At 39.1% G+C, this 27130-nt stretch overlaps 2 protein-coding genes across 15 annotated transcripts in view; one reads left to right on the top strand and one right to left on the bottom strand.

The window, feature by feature from the left end:
• LOC121635879 (peripheral plasma membrane protein CASK-like) overlaps positions 1 to 27130 on the bottom strand; it is a 50696-nt gene that overhangs the window by 9266 nt on the left and 14300 nt on the right. For 2 of the 13 annotated variants that reach the window (XM_041979259.1, XM_041979257.1), the window contains exons 3-20: positions 22760 to 22865; positions 20746 to 20823; positions 20586 to 20658; positions 16687 to 16789; positions 13100 to 13275; positions 12774 to 12896; positions 12564 to 12647; positions 10043 to 10142; positions 8156 to 8173; positions 5416 to 5537; positions 5157 to 5234; positions 4436 to 4516; positions 2637 to 2825; positions 2264 to 2342; positions 1947 to 2032; positions 1767 to 1835; positions 1613 to 1681; positions 1348 to 1383 (exon numbers count right to left, since the gene is read on the bottom strand). In XM_041979259.1, the coding sequence (XP_041835193.1) occupies positions 1348 to 1383; positions 1613 to 1681; positions 1767 to 1835; positions 1947 to 2032; positions 2264 to 2342; positions 2637 to 2825; positions 4436 to 4516; positions 5157 to 5234; positions 5416 to 5537; positions 8156 to 8173; positions 10043 to 10142; positions 12564 to 12647; positions 12774 to 12896; positions 13100 to 13275; positions 16687 to 16789; positions 20586 to 20658; positions 20746 to 20823; positions 22760 to 22865 (1670 nt within the window). Of the gene's footprint in view, positions 1 to 27; positions 67 to 1347; positions 1384 to 1612; positions 1689 to 1766; positions 1836 to 1946; positions 2033 to 2263; positions 2343 to 2636; positions 2826 to 4435; positions 4517 to 5156; positions 5235 to 5415; positions 5542 to 5791; positions 6939 to 8155; positions 8174 to 10042; positions 10143 to 12563; positions 12648 to 12773; positions 12897 to 13099; positions 13276 to 16686; positions 16790 to 20585; positions 20659 to 20745; positions 20824 to 22759; positions 22866 to 27130 lie in introns of those variants that run through there. The other 11 variants (XM_041979258.1, XM_041979255.1, XM_041979252.1 and 8 more) reach the window with 10 other exon arrangements.
• Positions 16805 to 20277, top strand: LOC121635882 (probable G-protein coupled receptor 34). Of its 2 annotated transcripts, XR_006009560.1 has the most exons (3): positions 16805 to 17802; positions 18314 to 19766; positions 19810 to 20277. XR_006009560.1 is itself a non-coding variant. In XM_041979271.1 (2 exons), the coding sequence occupies exon 2, from the start codon at positions 18337 to 18339 to the stop codon at positions 19591 to 19593; it is 1257 nt and encodes a 418-aa protein (XP_041835205.1). In that variant the 5' UTR covers positions 16805 to 17802; positions 18314 to 18336; the 3' UTR covers positions 19594 to 19776. The 2 variants fall into 2 exon arrangements, 1 of the variants encoding a protein (XP_041835205.1); XM_041979271.1 differs by lacking the exon at positions 19810 to 20277 and having other exon boundaries at positions 18314 to 19776.

The raw sequence follows: 27130 nt of genomic DNA, 5'->3' as shown, positions 1-27130 counted from the left end.
TGGTCCACTTAGATACGTATATCTTACCTTGATGGACAATTTGTCCTTGATAGCTGGTCTGGAGATCTATGGGGTTGAGAGCATCACACACACACACATACACACATATCATGCAGTAGAAAATGTTGGGGTGTATAAACAAAAGAAGGGTGATGAGGGACCCATAAACGGTTGCTAATCTCATGTGAAATGTCTGCACTGCAGTTTATAATTGTGCATGTGTGATGTTGTGGCACAAGAAGACAAATATCAATGCTTTTAATCTGAAATACATGTGGGAATCCACCAGTGTTTAATGGTATATCACAGTTTTTTGTTTTAAAGTAGGAATGTGTACAGTATTGAGTAGTCAGTGTCTTAACTGCAGTAGACCACTTTCAGAGTGCTCTCCGTCGGCTCTTAAGTTTCCGGGGGGAAATACCACAACATTTCCGGGCCAGCTGAGGCACATAGCCCATCCAGCATGTCCTTAGTCTTCTCTGGGACTTCCCTCTGGTTGGAGGTGCCTTCAAACACCACACCAGGGATGCATCCTAACCAGATGTCTGAGCCACCTCATCTGGCTTCTCTCAATGTGGAGGAGTAGCTCCTTTAACACCATGACAGACTGATGCTGAGCCCACACCACTGTGGATGCCGCACTGATCTGCCCGTCGAGCTCCCGCTCCATTCATCCCACAGAAGCTGCCACCTTTTTGGGGTGGCGGGGTTTGTTCATCCCAATGGTCCTAGGAGCTCAGATCTTGGGGGGCTTTATGCCCCTGGTAGGATCTCCCAAGACAAATGAGTACTTGATGAAGGACCAAAGAGCAGTTTTAGAAAGATCTACGATGAACAAAAAACACTGGATCTCACTCTGTCACCCAGATGTGGGTCATCGAGGCAGCCAGGCCTGGAGGTGAGGCTCGATCATGAGGAAATTGGGTGTAGTGCAAGCTGGGTAGTAGTCAAAGGCAAAGACCCTGGCAGTCCAATCTTCAGCTATAGAAGCTGGCTCCAAGGATGTGAGATGTCAAAGTTTCTCTCAGTTTCTCAAAACTGAGAATGTGCTGATTGCCACTTACTGCCGCTAAGATACCAACTACTGAATATGTACTTTACACAACCCCACTTTAAAAGAAAGAAAACACAGGATATCCCTTTGAGGTGGGCAATAAGGCCTCACCATGGGAGCAACACTTGATGGAAACGAGAACGCATGGGAAAGGAAGAACAGGAGTGCTTTTACAGTACACACATGCATACTGGACTTGCTAAGATGCATATAGCAACTTGAAAGACAAAGGAGGGATCTGGCAAATAGAGTGCAGTTGTGTTATAAGAAGAAGAAAAAAAAAAGAAACTCACCTGTCGGCCTTTTGGCTGGATCGTTGATGGCAGGTCCTGAAGGGAAATGACAATTAGTTTGTGCAGGTTCTGTGAGAATTATTTTGATGAGGACTATTTGGAGGACTTTGTATTTTAAATGACTTTTGTGTGTCATGATTGTGTGTTAAAATATAATAAATAGAAATCGTATAAAATATGTCTTACAAATGTTCTGTTATTTCTGTGAAAGTGTGTGTGTGCATAAGTGTATGTGTGTGGCAGTGAGACAACAGCCCAAACACACCAGGATGGAGCTGGTGACACTAGCGTGTCCATTTGCAGGCGACTGTTGAGACAAATCCGGGGACTCTTTCTGCAACGAAGAACATAAAGCAAAGTTTATTTCTCCTACAAGTCCTGAGAAAAAGAAAAGCATCAATGCATTGATGATACACTACCTCACAAGACATCGACTGGGACCGGTAACTGGGTACAATCTTGAAAGTGATGCTACCCCTCATCTCCCTCTGTAGAGTTTGTTTCATTAATTAATTACAGTGTCATGGCAATCAATCAATAAATAAGAGCTGCTTTTCAGTTAAAAAAAAAAATAAGGGAGTCTGACTTGTAAGACTTACCAGCATCTTCTGGAGCTGTTCAACCGTCTGATTAGCAACACTGATGCCATTGATCTCTCGGATCTCATCTCCTACATGCAAAGTCCCTGAGGTAAAAAAGATTTATCACTGGAGACTGCAAATGAAGATATGAGGTGTTGAAACATCACTTCACAAAGCAGAGGCCAAGAAAAACTCCAGAGAGAGTCTAATTGATGTAATTAAGACTTAAAATGCCTTGAGTCACTGTACAGCATGTTGTTGTTGCTAATAATTACTCAGAAGCCCCACCGAGTTTATAAAGTTAATGCTTAACAGTTAGAACCGATGACCGATACCTTGTCGATGAATCATTCCACCGTGCATGATTCGGGCCACAATGCAGTGGTTGAGGTCATTCATTTTTAGAGTTATGCCCTACAGGAGAAAGTGTGACAGGGGGATGACTAAAAAATACAGTGTTAAATAACAATGCAGTAATGCAAGAAATTTAGTGTGTGTGTTGTCTTTTCCCCAGTTATTAGTTTTAATAGGTATCAATATGAAAATGACTAACAAGGGTGTTCTTCCCGAGGCTGAAAGAGTGGACACAGCTCTCTATTCCTTAAAAGCAACACCTTTAACAACTGTTCAGTCTTACATGGAGGCTCTGAAACTGACAGCAAAACCAGGATACTGGTTGATCTGTAAATCTGTCTTTCATCTACACACCATAGGTTCATCAGTGTTCTTCTGAAACTGGACCAGCCGAACCCTGGTCACGTTTTCCAGGTCCATGTCTCCGTTGGTGCTGTCAGGGGAGTCACCGTTCAGGTACGGTGAAGTAGGAGGCGGAGTCACCCTCAGTGCCTCGTCGCTGTAAACCTCGTGGGCCACTACATCATGGGTCTGCAGTAGAGCCTGGAAATTATACACTTGTCAGGAAAACAGGTGTGTGGCTTGCAAGGCAAGGCGAGCACATTTTATTTACAAAACTATCTGAGGTGTCTGCAGAAGAAGCATAACAAAATACAAACTTAAAAAGAATATTTGAAATTAAATAAGAGATAAAATGCAAGAAATAAAAGTTCCAGTGTGAGGATAAAATATAATAATAATAAATAAATAAATATTTATTTATTTTCATTAATGAACTTAGTTAATGTTAATGCTGATTCTATAAATGCAACATCGTACACTGAACACGTTATGCACCACACAGCTTCGGTTCAGCCACTGGTGAATCTGTGCTCAAACAGAAAATCAGACCTTTTTAACTGGAATCAGTGGTGACCCAGAAAATGTCATCAGTCAAAGCTCTGAGTATAATAAAAGATACATGTGGTTGCACACACACTGGCACTGTGTGTGCATGTGCTGATAATGCCAGTGTCAGAAAGAGAATGGCTTACACTAAACCTCTTTGGGCACTAATCATGTCACTGACACACTGTTTTTACTAAACATCCCACTGGCTGAGCTTGCCAAATGACCACAGCACACTGAGGCTGCAGTCAGACACTGAACAGCTGCGACTAAAGGCTTCTGACTAATGGCAAACATTAGAGCAGCTCAACTGTTCAGAGATGGTTATAATGTCTTTTTAAGAACCATCAACGATGACCTGGAAAGTGTCTTGACAGAAATCCTGTGTAGTATTACTAAATGTCTGCTTATGATGCTTTTAAACTGCTAGAATGGCTTGCTGCAGCTTTTTTTTTTGTGGAAAACATACACAATAGAAATGCAAATGCAAACATGTCTTCACATCTCTGCCTCATACTGTGAAATCTCACAGCACAACGGCAAGTAAGACATGTTTCTCTCCTAAATCCCTTCACACTCATCTTATTAGTTGTGCTGGTTTAAATGTCTGTGGCAGGTTTAAAAACCCAGACGGACAGGTCAGAGAGCAGAGCCGGCTAATTGGATTGAACCAAATCAGAGAAAAGACAAGTCCACTGTCACACACTGAATCAGCAAAGGGAGACACCTTGTGCCTCTAAGTTGGCTACAAAACATCCACATTGGTGTTTGTTTAGCTGCTGTGTGGAGTAACTAAAACATAAATCAAAGGAGTGTCTATAACAAGAAAAAAAGTTCTCGCATTGATTCATACCTTTTTAAGACACTGACTTCTTCTGTCTGAGTTTCTCGTTTCCAAGCATGTCCTTTTCTGTTAGTCTCAAGTCTGTGTCATCCTCTAGAATCCACTGATGAACACGGCGGTTCTGACAAAGTATAAAAACGTATCCAGACGTTCCACGTTGCAGCCCTACAGCATTTGCTGCTGCTCTAATGCTGCCGTCTCTGCTCGCTTTTCTCTGAATGTGTCTATCCCTGCCAGGGCGCTTGCCAAGCTCAGGTGCTAAGCAGCTTTGTTGCCGAGGGAATTGTGTGGATTGTCAAAAGAGCCCTACTTCTGACACAGTGGGCTGTAACTGCTCACACCAATAAGGCCACTCCATATGCCCTGAAAAGCAGCAATATCCCCCAAAATTTAGGGAGTGTGTATATCTGTAATATCCCACCATAAAGTGTGGCTGTGTGAGGATCCTCCTGAGCTCCTTGGCCTCCATGTTCTCTGGGTAACAGGAGATGGTTTCCAGCACCTAAAAAGGAAACAGAAGTCAGAGTGTAGTGTACCCTCTCATTATTAACCTCTTCTTGACGAGTCACAGCATAAAATATGTGCAGTACAGGAGATCTTTGCACACACTAGGAAGCACTGAGCCTAACATGTAACATATGAAAATCATGGGAAGAAACTCTACTAAAAGACTCTACTAAGCATTGCCACCCAACCGAACCACAACTGAAAACTCACGCAATTATATGGGAATGTAACAAAAACATAAGCTTGCCAATTTCTCCACTTAAAGCAAACCACACAAACAAAATGTGGTAGGAAAGTAAAAATTCTGCTGATTACAAAATGTTCGTCTCATTGCTGCTGGACAAACTCTGCTGTTGTGTGGTCAAAAGTTTTATTCTACCTAAAAGAAAAGCTAATGTGTTCTCCTATGATTCTTTGAAATTAATCATACAGATCCTGGTAGTTTCCATGAAGATATGATTCTGACACTGCTGTTGTAGTTTCAGCTTTCTTTTGAGACCAAGATTATACAGCCATTGTAGGTATAAAGACACACCTAATTTATTTTGCATGTGTCATTTCAGACAGGAGGCAAAAAAAGGCCTCGTCGTGACGAGGTTAAATATCAGTTTAATCACCAGCAGTTATTTCCTCACCTCTTTGGCTCTCTGCACTCCATCACTTGGAGGATTTCTAATCTGAGGGGATGACCGGGCGTTGATTTTATCATAAAGCTGAAATAACAAATAAACATGTGATCAGCTCAAAAGACAGTGATGCAAAACCCTAACAACGCAATGCAAGGTGTAAATAATAGATGGTAAATTTAAACATGTGGTTGATCTTTGAATGTTCTGACACCTACTGGATGATTTGGGTATTATAAAGGAAGAGCTCTTGATCTTGTTAACTCACATCTAACAGGGTGTGGAGATGCTGATCCTGGAAGACGCTGTGCAGGAAATCCATGTCTTTCTCACTGCAGTCTGTCAAGGCATGAATCTCCTCTAAACTGTCCAAAACCTGTGACACTGCCCCTGTGCAGACACAGTTACACATGCTTTACTCACAAATACAAGCTGATATACAGTCACACAGAAACAAAGTACACCAAGCAACCCTTCAACGCAAAATGCAAACACTGAACGTGACTTATCCACAAACAAGAAATCTGTGACACATCCATAAACAGGCAAAAAACAAAGAAAACACACACCAAAAAACAAAAACACATCACAACAGAAATGCACAAGACACAGAAAGACATACAGAACTATTTAACCCCAAGTACCTGCTGCATCGCCCACACATGCAGCAAAACCAGAGAAACAGCGGTACATGGCATCAATACAACATCAGAGGAAAGTCACTTTAGAAAGTCACAGGTTATAAGCAAGAACACCCAGGAAATACAAAAAAAGCAAAAAATGCAGTCAAACTAGTCAAAAAAGAACTAAAATCTGAAATATTAGGTTTCTGAGACCAAATGCGTTGGTAAAGCGTGCAAGCCTGCAAGACCTTAAAGATCCTAAATGATACAAGAGTGAAAAAAGCTGAAGTGCTGTGTGGTAAGACTTCCTTTCACTGATGAGATCGCAGTTATTTAGAGAAGTGATGCCAGCACATGTTTAAATGTACCAGCAAATATTTACTAAACTACTGATGGCAACAATTACAAATTTCCATTGCAGTTAATAGCAGAAAATCATGTGATAAATGTCAATTTATGGCATAAAAGTCTAATTTTCTTCAATAATGATTAAAAAGTAATGTATTGCAAACTTTTTTATAAAGAGCACCTTTATATAAACACAGGGTTTGGTTTAAAAACATTTTTGTGAAAACAAATAAGCTGCTTTTCACCAGCAGAGTTATCGTTACGCAGTAAAAACATTTCCTGTAAATCCCAACTTGAACATGGAGATAAAATATTTACGACAAAGAAAGATGAAAATTCCAGGATTTGTTTGTTAAAGGCTGTGTGAAGCTGCCTTCTTTCTAATAATAAAGAAAGGGAACAATATCAGAATAATTTCCAGCCATCAGGTGCTGGAAAGAGACAAAAAGCAGGATTAGGAATTCAGTATTTCTAGATTGTAAAGCAAGAAGTGATGTATAAAGACAAAACTAAAGTTATTGACCTTAAACTTGTGCAAACACTCAGTTAAATCTACATTTTTTATACTTCAGCTTCCTGTTATTACAAACGAGGAAGAGAAAATGTGACATAAGATCAGTAACAAGACGATTTAACTACTTAAAACCTCAAAATGAACAGAAATGTTTTTTCCTTTAAACTTTCCCAAGTAATTCTGCAAAACCACTGCATCCAGGAACGAGATTACATGAATGGCACACTTGTTGAGAAACAAACTGAAGAAAAGAAAAAAAACTTTGACTACACAATAACGTGTTAATACGTCCAGCCCTAACACGTCATCGTGGTAATGCATTAATTAATTAACACAGATAATTATTTTATTGTGTGTTAATGCAGTTTTTTCAAAGTCTCCTGTTCACTGGCTCTGAATGTAACAAACATGGGTTTCAGGGCAGAAGATGCCGGCTTGTTATAGCCGATATCGTACATCAGCTTTTGGGGTGTGCGGGCCGGCATTGTGTGTGTTCGTTTCCACCTCTGGCTCTGCCGAGCTTCCCTCCTGTCCACGCTCGCTGCACCCTAGCGCCCGGCGTACTGCGCTTGTTTTACTTTCTATGAAAAGTGTAAAAACCCTTTTTTTTTTAAATGTTACAGTGAAAAGTCATTAAAAACTGACTTTCCTTCATAATCTAGCCATGCTGTGATTCCAGCCTGCTCTTTGTCTGTGATAGCAGGGAAACACACCTAATGACTGGAAATTAATCACATATTATTCCCTCTTTGTTTGGAAGGATAGCAGCTACACACAGCTATGAAATTTATCCTGCTGACTTTATAATAAAATAAATTACAAATATTGGCCTTCTTTACATTAATAAGTAATTTCAGATTAAGAAGAAATACCTGGAGTGCTACTGTGTACGGGGAATACTGCTGTTAGAAAGCAGTTTGTTTTAACTGCACTTTTCTTCATATGGAAGTATCTTTAAAGCAATAGTACTTTAAACTTCAGAATTCTTTATTTAATTTTTAAGCAACGCAATTCATTTTAATCGTTCCCCAGCACAAGTTAAACATAAAATGTTAGTACTGTAGATAGATTGAGGGATTTGTGCAAGGTCCACACAGCCAAACCAAGTCAGGACCTCTGTCTCTTATAAATAAGGTAAGTAGAAAGGTTAAGGCTAAATTTGGAAAGCAAGGTTTTCTAGGTTTTTTTTTTTTCTTTCTAGAAATGGTACAGCTCTGCTTCAAACCACAGCTTTGCACAATTTACAATGAAACTTAAGACAGAAACCCTGGAAAAGCAAAGAGAAAGAGAAAATAATCCCATTTACAGAGGTGTGTAATGCTGGGCCAATGTGAGGCTTATTTGGAATAAAAGCAAATGAATCAAATCATGTTAGATTTCACAAAAAAGGAAAAAAACAGGAGAGAAGAAGAGGGAGATTAGACTTGCATCATTCAGTAACAAGTAAAAAAAAGCAGCTACAAAGCAAGGGATGTCATGATACCACATCAAATCAATCTATGGGTGGGGAGGGGGATACGTACTTTCAGCAGCTAGCAGTCCTAGAGGCAGCAGAGCAGCAGAAAAACACCACGAAAGAGAGAGAAGCTGATATTAAAGTAAGTTAGGAGCAAATATAGAGTTTAATACCTCAAAGTGAGACGGGGAGGGGGGGGGGGGAAGAGACAACAAAGAGTCAGAAATAGGGAGGAAAAGATGAGAGGAAGAAAAGAAAGGGCAATAAAAAAATAGAGAAGCAGCCACATTTGTGAATAATCTCTTAAGCTACCACAAGTTATCAACGACACGTCGGAGCTGCAAAAACAAAACAGAAAACATGAGCGCAACAGATCTCCAGCCTCAGCAGAACATTCATGATACTTTCATTCTATCTGGTTTAAGCATGAAAATCTGAACCACTTTCCACGGACACGTTTCACTTAAAAACACTGAAACACGGCTCATTTTCCTTCCTTTCAAACCAGGACAAAATATGGGTCGGTATTAGGACTGAACGATCATGACCAAAATAATAATCATGATTATTTTTATCAATATTGTAATCACGTTTATTAATCACGATCATTCACCGTGTTTGGAAAAACATGTATTTTTATTGTACCAATTATAAACAAACTATTTTTGGTGAAAAATTAAACTTTAAATTAGAATAGATCATAAATAATGCAAAAAAAAAAAAAAAACATTTACCATTAATGTTTGAGAAGTTAATGTAAATTATGCAGCTACAAAAGATGCTAAATCAAGAACCGTTTAGGAACCAAAAGAGTCGACTCTCTGAAAGAGCCGAACATCCCATCACTAGTATTTATAGTTGTAATGGAGGCTACCGTGGAGAGGGATGTCATGAGAAAGGCAAAAACTGATGAAAAGACAACCTAAAAATCACCTAAAAGTCAATATTTTCTTTGTTTTTTAAGTTAAATTTTATTAAGTGTAATTTGTTTTTTAATTAGGAGGTCTGCAACATGTCACAACACTTAACTTTTTAAATATTTATGTCCAGACTCTTCATTAATAGACATTAATATCTGACTGGATCATCCAGCAGCAGCTTTGTACGTTTCATCTTCACCCTGGTCATGAAACAGAGACTATCATCTGCTCTGAAGGCAGCTGCTGCTGCGTGAGGAAAAAGCCTCTTCCGAGTGCTTTTGGATGGGGGAGGGGTCGGCGCAGCACCCCCTCCTCATTGAAGAGTAAACTATACACTCTTTCACGTCAGTCTCCAAAAGTCACGAGAAAAAGTCGCTAGTTTGAGAAAAAGTTGCTAGTGGCGAGTGAAAACTCGCTAAATATAGCGACATAGTTGCTAAGTAGGTAACACAACTAGCTGCTGACTAAAAGGTGTGCGCCCTTGTTATTTAGGCAGCGTAATGAAGCCTTGCGTTGAGAATGGTGTGATCAGAGATGCAGGCAGCAGAGCCGCATTTTAAATGTAAATATCGTTGACGATCAGATTCATTTAATTGTGGCCGCCAAAATCGTGATCACGATCAAAATCCGATTAATTGTGCAGCCCTGTTTGGCAAGTGCGGCAGCCTTCTTATCACAGGAAGTGAAAGTTTGGGCTTAGACAGGGAAGTGAGGCTGTTGAGCAACATCTGTCTTTATTCAAACTGGGGAACTTCTCCACAGACAGCTGAGTCTTGCAATGATATACAACAATAGAAACCACGAGCTCAGAAACTGAGGATGGACACCATCGGGTTTACTGCTGGTGTGTTTCATCTCCGACCTTTTGTAACAGTGAATATATATGTTCAGGCAGAACTGAACTTTTAATGAAGCTATTGGTCCCATTATCAATTACATTAAAGTAATACTAGACTAATAAAGTGATGCTATTTTCATGGCTATAATTATTTCAGTGTGCATGTTTGCCTCTACTCTTCTGCTGTGTTATTTACCTGAGGAGGTTGGGTCATCTGAGAAATCATGGAGCTCCTCAGGAGGATCGCCATAGTAGGAATTAAACTTGTGGCTAGAAACCGCTGCCAGCACTGCACCCTGGGTAATGGAGTAGAAACAACACAGCTATGACACCGAGTCTCTGAAGAGGGGAAAGCTGTTGAAAGGTATATGTACAGTCTTGGCCTAAAGTTTTCGCATTTACTCAAATGAAATAAATCACGTTGGCATATTATCAGCACAGAGCAAGGTGAGTGCATACAAGTCGGTTCAAATCACATGACCACTTTTAATAATATTTAACACAAAGTTGTTGAATTCTGTTAGCAATGGTCGCTTCTAAAGAAACCTGGACAGCCATCACTGCTTTGCTTAAAATGTCTTTACTTATGAACATAAAGGACACAGGAGACGGACGAAAGTCCCGACATCCATATTTAGTGTAGATCATAAATGGGCTTTGAGGGCGCATTCACACCAGGATCATCCGGGATTTGACTGGGTGGGAAATGCAAAGAAGTGTTTACCTCCCTTTGGTTTAGTTTGCTTTCATGTTGAAGAGTACTCAAGCAGTCCAGACCGCCTGGACAACATCATGTAGTTAGTGATTACTAAGGGAGATAAATCACCAAGAAGGGGAAAAAAAGCAGGAGGAAGAAGAAAACCTGGTTCATCAACTGTCAGGAACAAAAACAGCTTTTTTACTGCAAGTAAAAAATGGAGTAACAAATGAGACGTTTAAACCTTGTGTGGTTTTCACAAGAAGCTGTATGAGCAGCAGGGGAGGCAGCGAACTATCCAGCATGTTGAGCTAGGATGCGTTCTACATCATTTCCTCTCTTGGGTTTACTGGAGGGTCCGTTTGCTTTGAAGTGAAGTGAACTGAGACGCCCAGTTTTCAAGCAGACAAGCGTTCACACTTCTCCAAATGAACCGTACTATCTGTGGAAGTGGACCAGGGTGAACCAAGTGAACCAAACACTACCAGTGTAAATGTGCCCTAATACATTTACACAATGGTTGAGTGTCAAAAAGGGTAACAAAGACGCCACTTTTCTACAGACAGGACTGGCATAAACTTCTACTCTCTGTCTTCTTCATGACATCCTGGAAAGGAAGGCCAGGTGAATGCTACTATGAGTTTTGTGTTGCACCAATAGTGAAGCCCCCTAAGATTTGACATATGTGGGGTTGCAGACTCACGGTTCTGCCCAGAAATCACTGCCAGAAACAAGGAATGGTATCAAAACTTCTTGCAATGATCCAGGATAAACAGCACCTCTGGCTTAGAGGTCATCACATTTAAACTATTGAATCTGTGGCCTGGATTCTCCCCAGAGCGTAATCCAATCAAGATCTTAAGGCCAATTCTCAAAAGGCTGGGAGACAAACAAAAATCCACAATCTGGGATCAATCTGAGGCAAGAATGGATTAAGGATGCCACGATTCTAGATTTTATTGGCACGATTATTGTCAGAGATATAATCACGATGTTACACTTATCACAACTGTTATGCGTTAATTTTTACACTATTCATTCGTATAACCTAACAGATGAGGTGGGGTGACCCAGATCACAGTCTGATCCAGGAGTTTTTTTTTAAAGGATTCTTTACTATTGGGAGATTGAGATAATTAAGCCATTACAGCTTTTAACTGCTGGTTAATTCCCAGAATTACTGGCAAAAATAAAAAGAAAAAAGAAAAAACTACAAGATGACATCATGGTAGATGCTATAATCTGACATTGTTTGACCTGGATCATGCTGATAGTCTGCATCTGGAGATCCAGATAGGTTAGAGTATAGTGGGCTGGCGTGACAGGGGTCTGCTTCTAGTTATGAATACTTTACAGGCTGATGAGTTGTCATCCACAATGACTCCTTGGTCATTTTTTCCCCCATAACTAAAGCCATCTGACATGGATGACTTAAATCGTCAGTTTGGAGGGAAAAACTCTTCTTCTGTCAAACGTCGCCACTCCAACACGCCTCTTTCGTAAGCAGCACAGAACGGAAACAAACTCACTGTGTGACTTTGTTTTTGGTTCATGTAAAAGTTGTGATATCTGCAGCTGCGGCTCAGACATTTATATATGGAAAGTGACAATAAAAAGGAATCTTCACAATGAATTAATTGTGCAGTTTAACACTGAATAATTGTGAAGTCAAGTAATTGTATCATCTCTAGAACTGATCAGCATGAGTCAGGATTTGGGTCAAAAGCTGATTGTTTATCTGGGGAAACTGCAGAAGTTCTGAAGAAGTGTCAAGTGTATATATTAAAAATATACCAACATTTTAGTTTTAGCTGAAGCAGCAGAATTAGTGAAACACAGTTTGACACCTCTAAAAGAGGATGTGCCTGATGATACCACTCACAAAACATTTTCAAGAAATGAATTTAGGTCACTATAAACAGCTGCACAGTGCAGAGAAGGTGACACTTCCTCTATGTGCTAATGACGCTGAAGCGAATGCTTTCTTTTAACTTTGCATCAGATAATTCCCCATACTTACCTTCAGCTTCCTCCTGGCGTTGAACTTCCTCAGCTGTTCAACTGTTTCAGGCAGATGGATCTTGTAGGCATACCGATCCCTCTCCTATAGTTGGTGAAATCAATGAGACCCACGAAATAATAATTACTTTAAAAAAATGAATGAGTTATTGTCAATTACATCCTGTAATCAAAACATTTTAACACTGAAAGTTTGTGTGAGTGCTCTTGCCTTCAGCCAGGGGTGGTTCAGGGCCTCGTACACTGTGATTCTCTCAGCGGGGTCCAGCATCAGCATACGTCTCACCAGGTCCTTGGCGCTCTCTGAGATGTGGGCCCATTGGCGTGGATTCATCTAGATAAAAGGACATTTTAATAAATACATGTAGCTGTGGCTATGGCAAACTAGCAATCAACAGGTAAGGTTAATAGAAAAAGAAATATTAGAAGGAGTGTGTTTATGTATTTAGCTTCAGCTAAAGAGCAAAGCTCTGATGTATTGATAAACATGTCGCTCATGTCCGGTGACAGACTGCGAGGATCTTCAGTCAGCTCTACCTTGTATTTCCCCTTGATGATGGCTTCAAACAAGCGCTCCTTTGTGCCATAAAAAGGCAGGCAGCCCGAAAGGAGAATGAAGAGGATGACTCCACATCCCCACACATCCACTGGTTTCCCGTAAGGCTCCCGCTTAACAACCTCTGGGGCCATGAAGTGAGGAGTGCCGACTCGACCTGAAGGCAGCAGGCAGGGAGATGAAATTATGAGTGAGCAGCTACTGGAAAATGGAAAAGGATGCAATGGGGAAAACCTGGTATGCACAGAGCATAAAAACAAGAGTCCAACATTTCAGTTTATTTATCAAGATCAACAAAGAAATAAAGCTTCAGTGATATTAGTGACAATAGTCATGTTTTCATTATGGTTTTTATTTTTATTTGACATGCTAGTTTAGAATCATTTCTGCTTTTTATCAAAAACAGCGGATGCACATCACAGCAGAAGGAAGCACATGTTTCTCACATGGCTGATCAGAGATTTTCTTGAAAAGTTTTTTTTTTGCATTTCCTGCATGTGGCACAGGCGACTAATTTTGCTTGTGTTCCGACTTCAAATGTGGTTTAGGGTTTTGCAAGCTCCAGCCTGTGCAACCATACACACAGTCATGCAGCCAGCATTAGTAGCTTCAAACTAAGTTACACGTTAAGCTTTTAAAATAAAGCAGCAGTTTGGTGTTTATGGCCTAAACATTTATCAATAATGCTCGGTCAATTATTTGATTGAATTTTTTATTTAAAAAAAAATTATAACAGAAAGATGTAGTTTTGGGCATGATTAGAGTCCTGGATGTGACTAAATTAACAATAAAATGGATTTGATTGTATTGGTATATTTAGTGTAGTGTCAGATACTCCCTCTGGACACGTTTGAGGTCAAAAATGTACATGCCCAGAAATGCTGTAAAAAAAATTTTATTTATTTTTTTTTGCTTGAATACTTTATTAACGTCATTGTCATTTTGTGAATATTAATCGTTCAAATTCCATTTTAATTTGTTAGTAATTCATTATTTATTTAAAACCCAAAAATAAATAAATACAAAAAGGATTCAATAAATGTGAATGCTGAATGCATTGGGTTAAAACTGGGTTAATACTTTACCTTACTCCACCAGATGTGTGTGTTGTGTTTACATTTCCAGCAGCATGTGACCTGGTGGTCTTTACAAATGTACCAGCTAACTCTTTTTAAACCTGTGTGCAACCAACGCACACTCTTCCTGCTGGTCTAGCTGGCTGCAGCAGCGGTAAGCTGCATGTTTGGCTGTGAAAGCAGACAGGTGCATAAACAGACCGAATAAAGTTGTTCATCTCTGACATATTCAACCACCAATATCCCATTTCCCAACTACTTATTACAAGGAATAAAATAAAATTTTTGTCTTATGTTTTTATATATATATATATATACATATATATATATATATATATATAAATACTACACAATTAAACTGGAATAAAAAAGTAATGTTTGGTGGTTCACAGCAACTCTTAAGTGGTTCCAAGTGTTTTATGATAATAAAAAGAAGCAGAAAATGTATTGATGTGTGATCATTTCGTAGACTCTTTCTTGTGCATTAATTTTTGCCACAAAGTTGTCCAAACTGTACAAAATGCATCAAAAGAGCATAATAATACATGTAAGAATAAATGGAATTTAAAAAAAAAAAGTTCTTATAAATAAAAAAAAAAAAAAAAAAAAAAAAAAAAAAAAACATGCCACAAGCTTTTTAACAGCTGAAATGATAAATTTAAAACGTGAGAAAATGTGACCAAAATGCCAGAGGAATGCTGTTTGTATCCGGAGGGAAGGGCTGTGTTGGGCTTTATGTGTTTTTCTTTTTTTATTTTCTCGTGATGTAGATAACCTCTCTGTCACAAAAAACATAACCTGGTTTTACCCTGCAGAGGCCATTATTATTTTTAAAATAAATTAAAAAAATACTAATTTTATCAACAGTATATATGGTTTTCATCACAATTAAGTAATTCTGTGTTGTTTACAGGTGCACGACCCCTTTAATGTTTCCAAAGTTTAAAGCTCTACCATTAAAAGTTATTCTATAATAGTATGAAAACTAAAGCTAAATAATGTCAAGTTACGGCCAAGTAAGAAGTCTCAGGTTTCACATAATAATAATAATAATAATAATAATAATAATAATAATAATAATAATAATAAAAAATATGTTTTATTTCATGGAGGTCACTGTACAGAAGACAAAATAAAAGAATACATAGAATCTAGTAAAAACGCTATAATATAGTAAAATACTAAGTGGGAATGAAATGATCATTTTAACCTCACATGAACAAAAACACATGACATATTGCACATTTTACTGAAACAAAGCCAAAATCCAGGAACAATAAGTGAAAAACTGCATGCCTCAGTAAACTGTAAAACCACTATTGGCAGTAATAACATGATGTAATTGTTTTTAGTGTTATGTAATAAAGAAACAACAGACTTTCAGTCCTATCTGTGTTTGTTTAAATAGGCTTTGGCAGCTCAGGGTCAAATTTAAACCACTGGACTTATTGATGCAGACTCAAACATGCTTCCTTCTGCAATGAACCACAGCTCTGGTTTCATATCCGTTACAGGCCTGCTTCAATCCTGCATTCATACGCATACCTACATATTTGTGAAATTGATTTCAGCAGCAGGGACGTAACGTATACCTTAAGTCTCCAGCGTGAAACGTTGGAACAGCTGGAAAAAAATGCAACACTGGTAGAAGCTGCAGGTCAGCAATGTCATGTTGAACTTACAGGAAAGAGAGACAGATGTAGCCGCAGGAGGAAGTGTCGCCTCAGCTGCATTATATGGCTGTTTCTAAACATCACAATTATTTTAATTGCAAACGGTTTTGCAAGATTATTGTTACACCCTTAAGGGTTCACAAATAGATGAGTAAAAGTTCTGTGTGCAAAATATTTAGCCATTATAAACAAAGTTATTCTAGGTGAAAAAAAATCCTTCTTACACATAAAACACATACAAGCTGTTAACCACAGTAGTGGAGGTGTATTGATCTGGGCTTCTCTTATTACCACCGGACCTGGACACCAACTCCTCTATATAAGCGGGATTCTACACAACTGGACAATGATCCCAAACACAGGAGAACTTTACAATGTGAACCTGCATCTGTTGCAATGACTCAAAGTCCAAACCTCAATCTGCCTAAAATGCTAGTGTGAGACCTTAAGAGAACGGTGCTTAAATGTCAGGAAACCCCAAAGAACTGACGTAATATTGTCAAGAAAAGGAGCCAAATTTCTCCACAATGATGTCATACAAAAAAAAAAAAAGAGGTCATTGCTGCTGAAAGTGGTTCTGCAAGCTGCTGCACTGAGGATTAATTTGAATCAAATCTAAAATAATGTTTTTATGCTTTTAAGAGGTTTTATTGATCTTATTTTAAGGCCTGGTCATAACCAGATAATTTTATATCATATCCTGATTTGCTCTTATTCATATAACCGTATTAATTAAGCAAAAAGTGTTCCTATTTGTTTAATTATTCAGTAAGAGAGTATGAATATCTATAGTGTGAGGGCATAAGTGAGAGTTCATACCTCCAGCAACTAAACCAGACTCTCCCAGCTGTATTGCCACTCCAAATCCACCCAGCTTTACTGGAGCAGAGTTTTCCTTTGAGGCTAAAAGCACACAGTGAGGCTACAGAAGAAGAACAGGGAAAAAAAAACAGACATGTGAAATTCAAGACAGGTCAAACTGTGGTTGGGTTGAAGAAAATCTCATCAGCTTTATCAGCTCAAAGAGGCACAAGATTCTTCTTACAGTTACTTTGCAGGCTGTGTGAAGCATTGCTTCTCCTATTCTGTGCAAAAGTGCATGGTCTTATATGTTCAATATCTGGTTAGTGAACCTCAGTTTCACAATGACAATAAATCTGCATGTAACCACAATGTTATGATGATGAGAAGACAGACAGGAAGCAATATGCACATTCTGGATAATGTGTTTTAAGTGAAATGCTTCTTTTTTTCCTTCTCTTTAAAAGGTCAAAATGTAGCTTCAAATTTGTATATTGTGAAGCACAAATTAAGTGACATATGACACAAAATGATTGATCTGTGCACATAAATAGGAATAAATTCAGTCTGACTGTGTAGTCGTGTTGAATGTGGAAGGGACTGTTCAGGACCACACTGAGGTGTAATTCATTAGAAGAGCTGAAGAACATGTTGAGTGGTGGTGATTTAACTTCCTCCCTTCGTATGTAAAGGAGGAACTGAGGGGCGTGGAGGACGATTATAGAGAATTTGCAAGATAAGCGATGCAGCAAGGGGGTGAGAGAAAACAAGAGGCAGGGACAAGAGGACAGTCAACAACCGTCACCTGTGGGAGTGCAGATTTAAAGACAAGGACTAACAGGGAAAGACAAGCAAGCTGAGAACAAAGAGCTGAGGGCAGGACACAACAAAACCAAAAGATGTGAAAAAGATGAGTCTGCTACATAAATGACTCATTCAAGCATTGCAGAGACAGCTGCAGACAGCAAACGAGTTCAAGAGCAAGCGGCTTCAACACAGACAAAACCAAAATCTGTCTTATTTGGGAGACAATTTTAATAGAAACTGCTTCCTTTGTCTAATGGGAGAAAATCTCACGCTGGACCGCTGTGCTCAAATATCTGTGAAAATTTGAACCGCAGCTTCTGTCTGATGGTGAGTGTTTTGCCTTTATTCAAACATCTGCTTCTAGCAGTCATTTTATGCGAGTGTCCATATGCGATTGACGTGCTTGTGCATCTAAAATATCGCCACTGTAATGTTATTAAATTTAAAGGTATGTGTTAAACTCTCAACTTGACATGATCTCAGCTCCCAGTATAGAAAAAGGGAAATAAAAATCAGAATTGACTTGGTCAGAATTTGTTTTTTTCTGCAGGATGATCTCATTTTCATGACGATCTAATATTTTTTAAATAATTAATCTGAAAATTTATACCTGAACTGTTACAGTACAGTCAAGATTATAGATCACAAGTCTGACCTTTTAAATAAAATCTACATATTACTCACCTGTCTGCATATTACTCATAAAATGCACCGCTGTGGTTGAAACCTATGATAAGTCTTTTCTCTTGCCCTTTAAATCTAAATCTTCATCATCTGCTTCTTCTTGTATTTATTCAGACAACATGCTGATGATTTTTTGTTTTATTCTTTTTTGCAGAGCCAAATCGTCAGTCAGACACAATGACCACGATCCACTCTACTTCTTCTTTCACACCAACTCCTTCAGCCTCTGCATCTTTTAACTCTTCTCTTTCTATTTCTACTTCATCATTCTTTTCATCTGCCTCTGTTTCTCCTTTCACTACCTCCATTTCATCAACTGTCTCTCCAAATCAGGAGTGCACATTTGATGACTCAGCACTCCATCTGCTGCTAGCAGTCGTCTACTCTCTGTTCTTTATTTTTGGCCTTGTGGGTAACCTGTTTGCTCTGTGGGTATTCCTCTTCCTGCACTCAAACCGCAACTCGGTGCGGGTGTTCCTCATTAACTGCGCCGTGGCTGATCTGATCCTCCTGGCGTGCCTGCCCTTCAGGGTGTTCTACCATGTCAACAGAGACAAGTGGGTTCTGGGATCTGTGGCCTGCAAGCTGGTGGGGAATATATTCTACATGAACATGTATATTAGCATTGCATTACTGGGCCTCATCAGCCTGGACAGATACTTGAGGCTGAGGGGGAAAGGCAGAGAGAGGAATGGGGTGAGACTAAGGCTGAGGCTGTGGGGGCGCAGCCGGCCATGTAGCTGGTTGGTGTGCGGAGCTCTGTGGGGTGTGTCGCTCACAGCAGCAGCAGTCATGATCGCCACAGCAGAGGACATGGAGAGCAACGACAAATGTTTCCAGTACAAGAAGCGCAAGAATAGCCAAGGGAAGGGGTACTTTAACGCAGTGCTGGTGTTCATGTTTTGGCTCGTCTTCATCATGATCGTGGTCTCCTACGCCAAGATTGCCTCTCAGTTGCTGCAAGTGTCCCGGGACAAACCAGACCTTCCAAACGCAAACAAATACAAAAGGACGGCAAAGAAGTCTTTTTTCGTTCTTTTTCTCTTCACTGTCTGCTTTGGACCCTATCACGCCTTTCGTCCCATCTATATCTACTCCCAACTCAATAACACAATATCATGTGACTACATTCAACTGGTGGATCATACCAATGAGGTCATGCTATTATTCTCTGCCTTTAATAGCTGCTTGGACCCTGTCATGTACTTTCTGTTATCTGGCTCTGTGCGCAAAACTGCCCTGCAAGTGATTGGAAACCGGCTTGGTGGCCGGTTCATCTTCCATGCTGAACCGACGTCTTTCAGCTCGACAGCAGAGTCTAGACGTCCCGACCATAACCTGAACACGCCTTCCCTAACCCCAAGAACCAGCATCTGTGTCTCCACCCTCCACCGCATAGGAGGGACTACACTTCGACCTACAGTACAACAGTGATTACATCTCTAACTTTGGGTGGACTGTTTGAATGTAAAACTTAGCTAAATACTTCTGTGTTTAAAAAAGAAATTAAAATTAAATTTATATACCAAGTTGATTTTGCCGCTTTATCTTTTGAATACTTGTGCTTGTTAAAAGTTGTGTAACCCTCAAAACCCTGTTGATCACAGGTGCCCCCGAGTGCCATCGCTTATATTTTCAATAATTTCTCAGGAACGATGGTGTGTAACTCTGTGGGTTGAATTGTGGTCAATCCTTTACCCTTTAGATAATCTACTTAAGTTTTCCAGGAACTTATATCCCGTCCAGGAGGTTTACAAAATATGCCGCAAAAAAAAAAAAAAAATGCAAACATAAAATACAGAACATCAAGTGTTTCCTGTTCTCATGCATGGCCGAGAGGCAGAAAGAGCTCCGTGTGCTTAGCTAGCAAATGTTCTAGACAAAATAAGAAGTACCAAGTTAAATCAAACACGTTGTATCTGACATTTTTATTTAACAAGCACTCGATTGTCTTTTCGTTGTCTGACTGTGGGAAAACCCATCAGTTATTATTTAGGAGTAAAAGAGCTCTAGTGTGGATGAAAGTGCCAGGTTCAGGGCTGCTCCATCTGGTTTGGTTGTGTCTATAACCTCGGCTGGAAGGCTCATCCTGTTGAAATCATTGGTGAATTCAAATCTGACAACAAATTCCAATGTATATGTGACATACAATTCATACTAGCATAAAGCTTGGTTTGCAAACAAGGCTCCTTTAAGGGTGTTAAAAGTAATATAATGTCCATTCTGTGATAACTTCACCACAATAAAAAAAAGAGTGAATATCATCAAAAGTTATCTGGTAAAGCACCAACAAAGATTCTGTGGATAAAGTGTAATTATTTTTATGTTAGATTTATTGTCTCTTGTCTCAGATCTTTTGGTTTCAGCTTAGCGACATGTTTCGTGGTTTTAGTAACCAAGTCTGTGACACAGTGGAAAAAACTCACCTTTACATCACGATGAATCACATTGTTATCATGGCAGTACCTTAGTGCCTCCAAAATCTGCCTCATATAGTGACTGAAGGGACAGAAAGCAGACAGAGCTCATGTGGGGCGTCAGTACATTAATTTCAGAATTTATTATTTCCTAGACTTGGTGCCCTACCTGGCCACAGCTTCACTGTAGACAAACCCAGCATCAGCTCTCTTGACAATTTCGAAACACAGGTCTGCTCCATCCATACTGAGAAAAAGAAGAAAAATAATTATCACAAATGGTACATTGAAAAGAGATTTCTATTCATTATAGAAAAAAAACAATGGATAAACTACCAACTTACAACACAGCAATTAAAACAGCACATAAAACTACATCCATCTGGAAGCAATAGTGACATTTAGTCACTGCAGTTTTATCATAGTACTTTTCATCTTGCATAATCTCTGGGTACATTTCTAACCGTATACATGTATACAAGATAAATGTTTTCAGAGAGGAAACAGCCTAACAAGGCAGCCTGATGCGGAAAACAGAATCTGAGGTTAAGATATTTTGTGAAGATGCAATGCGTTGTGAGTTTCACAGAGTTTATATGCCGCTTTGTCACTTGTTAAGCATATTAATAAGACTGAAAGTAATAAGATGAGGGGTGAGTAGTACAGTAAGCTTCAGTGTGTCAAGTTTCTTGCAACAGCAATCTGCCAATTGATAAAATTAGCATCTGACTTTGCAGTTGCATAAGCAGGTACAGAGACAGCATATAACAAATGTGTGTGTGTATAAATATATATATATTTATATGTTTTATATATATGTTTTTTGCACTGAGGGTTTAACTAAACAAAAAAAAGACATTTAAATGGTCTTTCAGTTAGAGCAGAAGTGTACACAGCGGGCCAAAAAGAAAAAGAACTGGAACAAGTTGAGGGCCGGACGGGTTCAATGTTTTTTTAAAAACCTTTATAAAACGACCTTATTGCACACATTTAACCTGGAACTAACAGAGCCTGTTAGTTCTTAAATATGCATTGTACAAGGTTATTGACATCTGTTCATTATGGCTTGCTTTGTACGGCTTGTACTTTGTGGTGATGCTTAATGTGATTGCAGAGACTTGTGGTGTTGCCTTGCGTGCTGCAACCAGGGCAAAACACACTTTATAGTGCAACTCACACTGTTTGTCATCATCTGGCTTAAATGCCTATTAATGAAGCGAGTGGACAAAAACACTCTTCATTACTATTTAAAGTACTGTAACATGTTCTAGAGATGTTAAAGTACTTAAAATGACACTTTAACTTTAGGTCTGTTCATTTTTTTGGGTAGCGATACTTTCTATTCCTTTGTCTAGTGTTTGGAATTGAAATGAAGTTAAATGTATTTTTCCAGACATTACTAGAGCTTGAATTTACAATATTATTAATATTACAATATTATTTTGTCTGTGTCTATTATTTGATTCAGTCGTCCACTAAAATAAAAAAAAGTACTTGGCTAAAAATTAAGCATATCTGCAAGAAAACAGTTGTTTCCAAGCTTTTGTGCAAAGCTGTTGGTTGTCATACTGACAATGTTGTTGCTGGAAGGCGGCTGTGGGGTTCAACAGCACAACAGCAGCTGTCAGGGTAAGGCAATAGCTAATTTACATATTGATACATACAAGCATGTCATTTCTTAACTGCAGTGGCTCGATTTCTGACAATACACATTTATTTGTTGTGCATAAATAAATCTCTGCAGCTCGCCACGTGGGGGTCTGTGGGAGATTGCTGCAAGCTCAAGGTGGCTGCAAGTTTGAGAGAGAGGTGCCATTTTTGAAGATACAAGTAAAGGTGTATATGGTGATTTATGGGGTAAAGCAAGTAATTGTGTGGGATATAAGAGGTGGTAAATATTTGTGGTTTTGTCACCACTTTTTTTCTGATTGTTTCATGCTTGTGGTTTTATGGTCTTTTATCTCTTTTATATCAGTTTTATTATTTATGCCCCTGAACTTTTAATTCTATTTTTTCTCTCCTAGTTGTACAGCACTTTGTTCAACATATGTTTTTAAACATGCTTATAAATAAAGTGGACTTAGTAGAAAATATTTGCTCTGTACTGATCAGCAGCTGTGATGATAGTTTATCAAAAAATCCAAAATCAAATACTTGTCACTTTGCGTGCAGTACTGGCTTACAATTCAAACACCATGTAAAGCATGCCATCAGAGCTGTAGGTCTCCAGCAGCTCCACGATGTGGGGGTGTTTCAGCATGTGGCAGATACTGGCCTCTCGCTTCAGATCTGGAAGAGGGAGAGACAAGGTTCACGTTTAATTGGTGTTTCACTCCAGCATAATTATGATTACAGGCTGTACATGAAACTATTTGATCTCAAAGTCATGTCTAGGAGTGGGCATGCTGGTGTTACTGGTTGTAGAGTTAAACCAAGGAGTGAAAAGTGGAAACTGAACACATGAAAAAGAAACTAACATACATATACACATTTAAATATATATATATTTTCACACCTCAACCCACCAACATCTCTAATTCACCACCAGAGGGGGTTAAAGAGCAATTTACTGAGTGGGATCCTCCTTAAAAAATAAATAAAAAAAAAAAGCACAGAGGGTTTTCAAATATCTTGACTAACAGATGAAAGACCATTAAAACGCTCATTTAACCTCACATCTGGCTCACTCTCATTAATTCATTTCTATGTTACTGTTATGTAAGCTGGGAAAGTGTCCCAGAGATGACTGGACAACCCTCTGTTTGAAGGAAAATCAAATACAATACTAAAGAGATGGATGAACAACTGGCAAGAAGTGGTTAAAACAGATGGAAGACTGCTGGAGCGAGCTGACACTGTGCTCTTGTTAAGTTCCTCACTTCATAAAAACCTCATTTACACACTCCACTCCCCATTTGCAAGTCTACTGATCTTTGTGTCGTGACAGACCAGTATCATTATGCAACATGGAGAAATGATGCTGTGTCCACACTACAGAGGCCCCATTCTCCTGCCCCTCTGCTTCCATTATTTCTCTCCTCTCCTCTTCACACTCATCCTCACCCTTCTCATTGAGTATCTGTTCTTGAATGTAACAATGCTTCCCAGTGTCCACACAGCAGCAAGGAAACCACTCCGACAGGCCTGGAGCTCTCTGAATGAGACCGGCCATTTACTGGGCCAATTCCTAATCGATTCTCGGCTAGTCTGTGATGTAATGACATAAATTATACTTGGAAATCTAACAATACAGCCATTTCTTTTGATAATTTGAAACCAGGATAAAACCAGTCAATAGAAATCATAATTGTAGCTTCTCAAGCTCTCAGAAATACATCTTGAATAGAGCTAGATGTTTGCTCCTCGGGATGCAGCTCAGTCCATCCTGCAGTTCAGCTCCTTTTCACCTATATTTATGCTGACGCAGCTTTTTTCTTAATAAGCAAAAGGTGTGTAGTCAGAGGAAAACTACTCTCCAAATATGGCTGTACTCCAGTTCTCTATCTAGTGACTGACAAGCTTATTATTTTCTGTGACTTTTAAAAATATCAGAAGTCAGGTGTCAAAAATGAAGGACTTTTTTCAGCCTCAATGAAAATTTCACAACACTGACGACATTTCATTTCAATGTAATCATACCGGCCACTATATTAGGTACTCTTGTTCACTTGCTTGTTAACACAAACAGCTAAATCAGCCAATCACATGGCAACTCAATGCACTTAGACATGTAGACATGGTCGAGACAACAAAAAATGCTTTGTTGATGTCAGAAGTTAGAAGAAAATGGGTAAACTCAAATGACATCTCTGAACACACAACACGTCCAACCATGAAGCAGAAGGGCTACAGCAGCAGAAGACCACACCGGGTGCAATGCCCATCAGCTAAGAACAGAAAACTGAGGCTACAATTCACACAGACTCACCAACACTGGACAACAGAAACCTGGATAAACATTGCCTGGTTAAGCCTGATGAGCCTCTATTTCAGCTTCCAATCAGATGGTAGGGTCAGAATTTAGCATGAAAAACATAAAAGGTGGTGGTGTAATGGTGCGGGCAGATACTTTCTTGGTACATTTTGGGCTGCTTTTAGTACAAATTAATGCCACAACCTACCCGAGTATTGTTGCTGATAGAGCTGAGACCAATCCGATCCAATATCGGTATCAGGCTCCGATACTGACGTGATTCACGGATCGGATATTGGGCAGAAGTGGTTATGTTTTTACTCTGAGTTACTAGTTTACACACAGTATTACCGAACTCCTGTCTTTGCTAATTTAGCATGTCACTAATTTAGATATATTATAGTCTGGAAACAAAACAAACAAAAAAAAAAAGGCGGCACCTTGAAATATGTGTACAGCCAAGGTTTCCAGCGTAAAACGTTAACGTAAACTAAAGTAATGCAGCAGACACGCTCTGAAAGGCAAACATCCAGCAGACAAGGTGAAAACTGAACGGATTAGCCCACACAAAAGCTGAAAATGCTGGTAGCTAAAAAAAAAAAAAAAAAAGCTGTAATCCTGCGTGACAATGCGACTCACAAGAAGAAGGTGAAGGAAGACGTGGGAATCTCCAGCTCAGGTTGTTTTGCTCACACACTGCAGCTTGTTGAGCATGACGGGCTCATTTCACAGCGCAGCATTAATGACGCTTTCACTAATGCACGTAACACTGTGGCACATTTAAAACGTTCACCACTAACACAGCCCCGTTTGTAAGATCTTCAAACTGAACTAAAGGTTGTTGCTAATCGGCTCCATGAAGACGTTCCAGCCAGATTAAACACACATTGTCTTTGATTTCCTTTAGAACGTTTTTTCTTATAAATTATTTTTGGAAACATTCAAACTGGTTTGATTTTGTTTATCAGATCCTCACTTATTAAGTGTTATGAAGGTATGTGTGGTTTACTGCAACCTAATGAAACCTCACAAAATAACAACAATAAACATGTAAACTGATTTGGTATCAGAAAATATCAGTACCAGTAGATATCCAATTTCAGACATCGGAATTGGAACCCCCAAAAAGCACATTGGTGCATCTCAAGTTGTTGACCATGTCCATCTCTTTATGACTTCAGTGTACCTATCTTCTGATGGCTACCTCCAGCAGGATAATTACATTACATGCATTTAGCAGACGTTAAGGATCTTGCCAAAGGACCCAACTGGAAGAAGTTAAAGGCTAAATAATTAGGATTTTTTCCTTAAAAATAATTTAAAAAAAATAATTTGCTGCAAGGGATAAAAGGAAGCTTCTCTATAAACAATCTGTCTCCTACATCAACAATGTCTTGAAGGTTTTCTCCTTCAAATATATGAGTTCGGTGCCGGAATAACTTCGGTGCTCTTTCCTACTTCCTGGCTTCTTATCCAATCATATGCGACTCCCCACGGTTGCCTAACAACAACAAGGCAGAGTTTGGTATTTTATGTCGGCAAAAGAGCAGCAGTGTGCAGGTATGGAAGCCAGTAAAAGAGTCCAACCAGAAATATTTTCAGAAAAACCTAAAAAGCCTCGGCATCCTGCTAAAAAAGCAAACGATCAAAATCGGAATAAAACGAGGATCAATATTGGAGAATCTTTTGAAAGTCTGAGCTGGCAAAGTTTCTCCTCGACAGGTGAGCACACGAAATTTTGCCTAAATTTACCAAAAAGTTTATCTTGATTTAAAAAGATTTTAATCTAATTTATTTCTCGGCACTCATTAAATGAATTTGTGTGACTGTATGGATGTATTAGTGGAGTAAACTGGTGGCCTGTTAGTTTACAACAACAAATGTAATGATGCTCTCCGTGTTTTTACTCTTTCGACTGCAGTTCTGATTTGAAACACTAGGTGTCAATGCTACTTATCTTGCCTTTAATATTTGTTCCCTGGGAGATTCGAATTCTGGTCTTCTGCGTGGGAGACAGATGCTCTGCCAACTGAGCTATCCAGTCAATGTCTGCATTATCACATATTGAAGGTTATGGGAAATTTGTAAAAGATTATGCTCTGTAAAGTGGTGAGAGGCCTGCGCGCTACGGTAAAAATAACTTGTATCATCACAGTATTACTACTTTGATTGTTTCAGTAATGATTACAATACAGAACGTCTCCATGCTAGCAACACAAACTTGCTAGTGGAGGAAAGTTGAGCAGTGCTTAATATATTTTTTTGTTTTTAACCAAAGTAAAAGAAAATGGATATGTCTGACACCTAGGGAACTAAAATTCCTAATGCAGTACTTGTTGAGGGTGAAACACAGTCTAAGTCTAATGAAGAGATGTTTGATTTATAAGTGTTATAGCGAATTCACTCACACAGAGCTAATCAGTGAGTCTGAATCTGAATTTCATGGAACAATTGTGGTTAAATTTGAGGTCACTATGGTAACGGGAACTCAAAGGCAGAAAGAGGGAGAACTAATAATGGATTTTATAGCTGGGCTACAGTAACAATGCTGGGTAATGACAGGTCCAGCAATGTGCATAATAAATGTCAGTGTACCATCAAAACAAGTCAAAAACATATTTTAAAGGTCCACAGCAACACA

Source organism: Melanotaenia boesemani, chromosome 24 (assembly GCF_017639745.1).
Source record: "Melanotaenia boesemani isolate fMelBoe1 chromosome 24, fMelBoe1.pri, whole genome shotgun sequence".
NCBI lineage: Eukaryota > Metazoa > Chordata > Actinopteri > Atheriniformes > Melanotaeniidae > Melanotaenia > Melanotaenia boesemani.
This window is presented reverse-complemented; position numbering and strand designations above follow the sequence as displayed.

Excerpts from the sequence above, each read along its gene's own strand:
- LOC121635882 (XM_041979271.1), top strand. The coding sequence starts at position 18,337 with ATGACCACGATCCACTCTACTTCTTCTTTCACACCAACTCCTTCAGCC.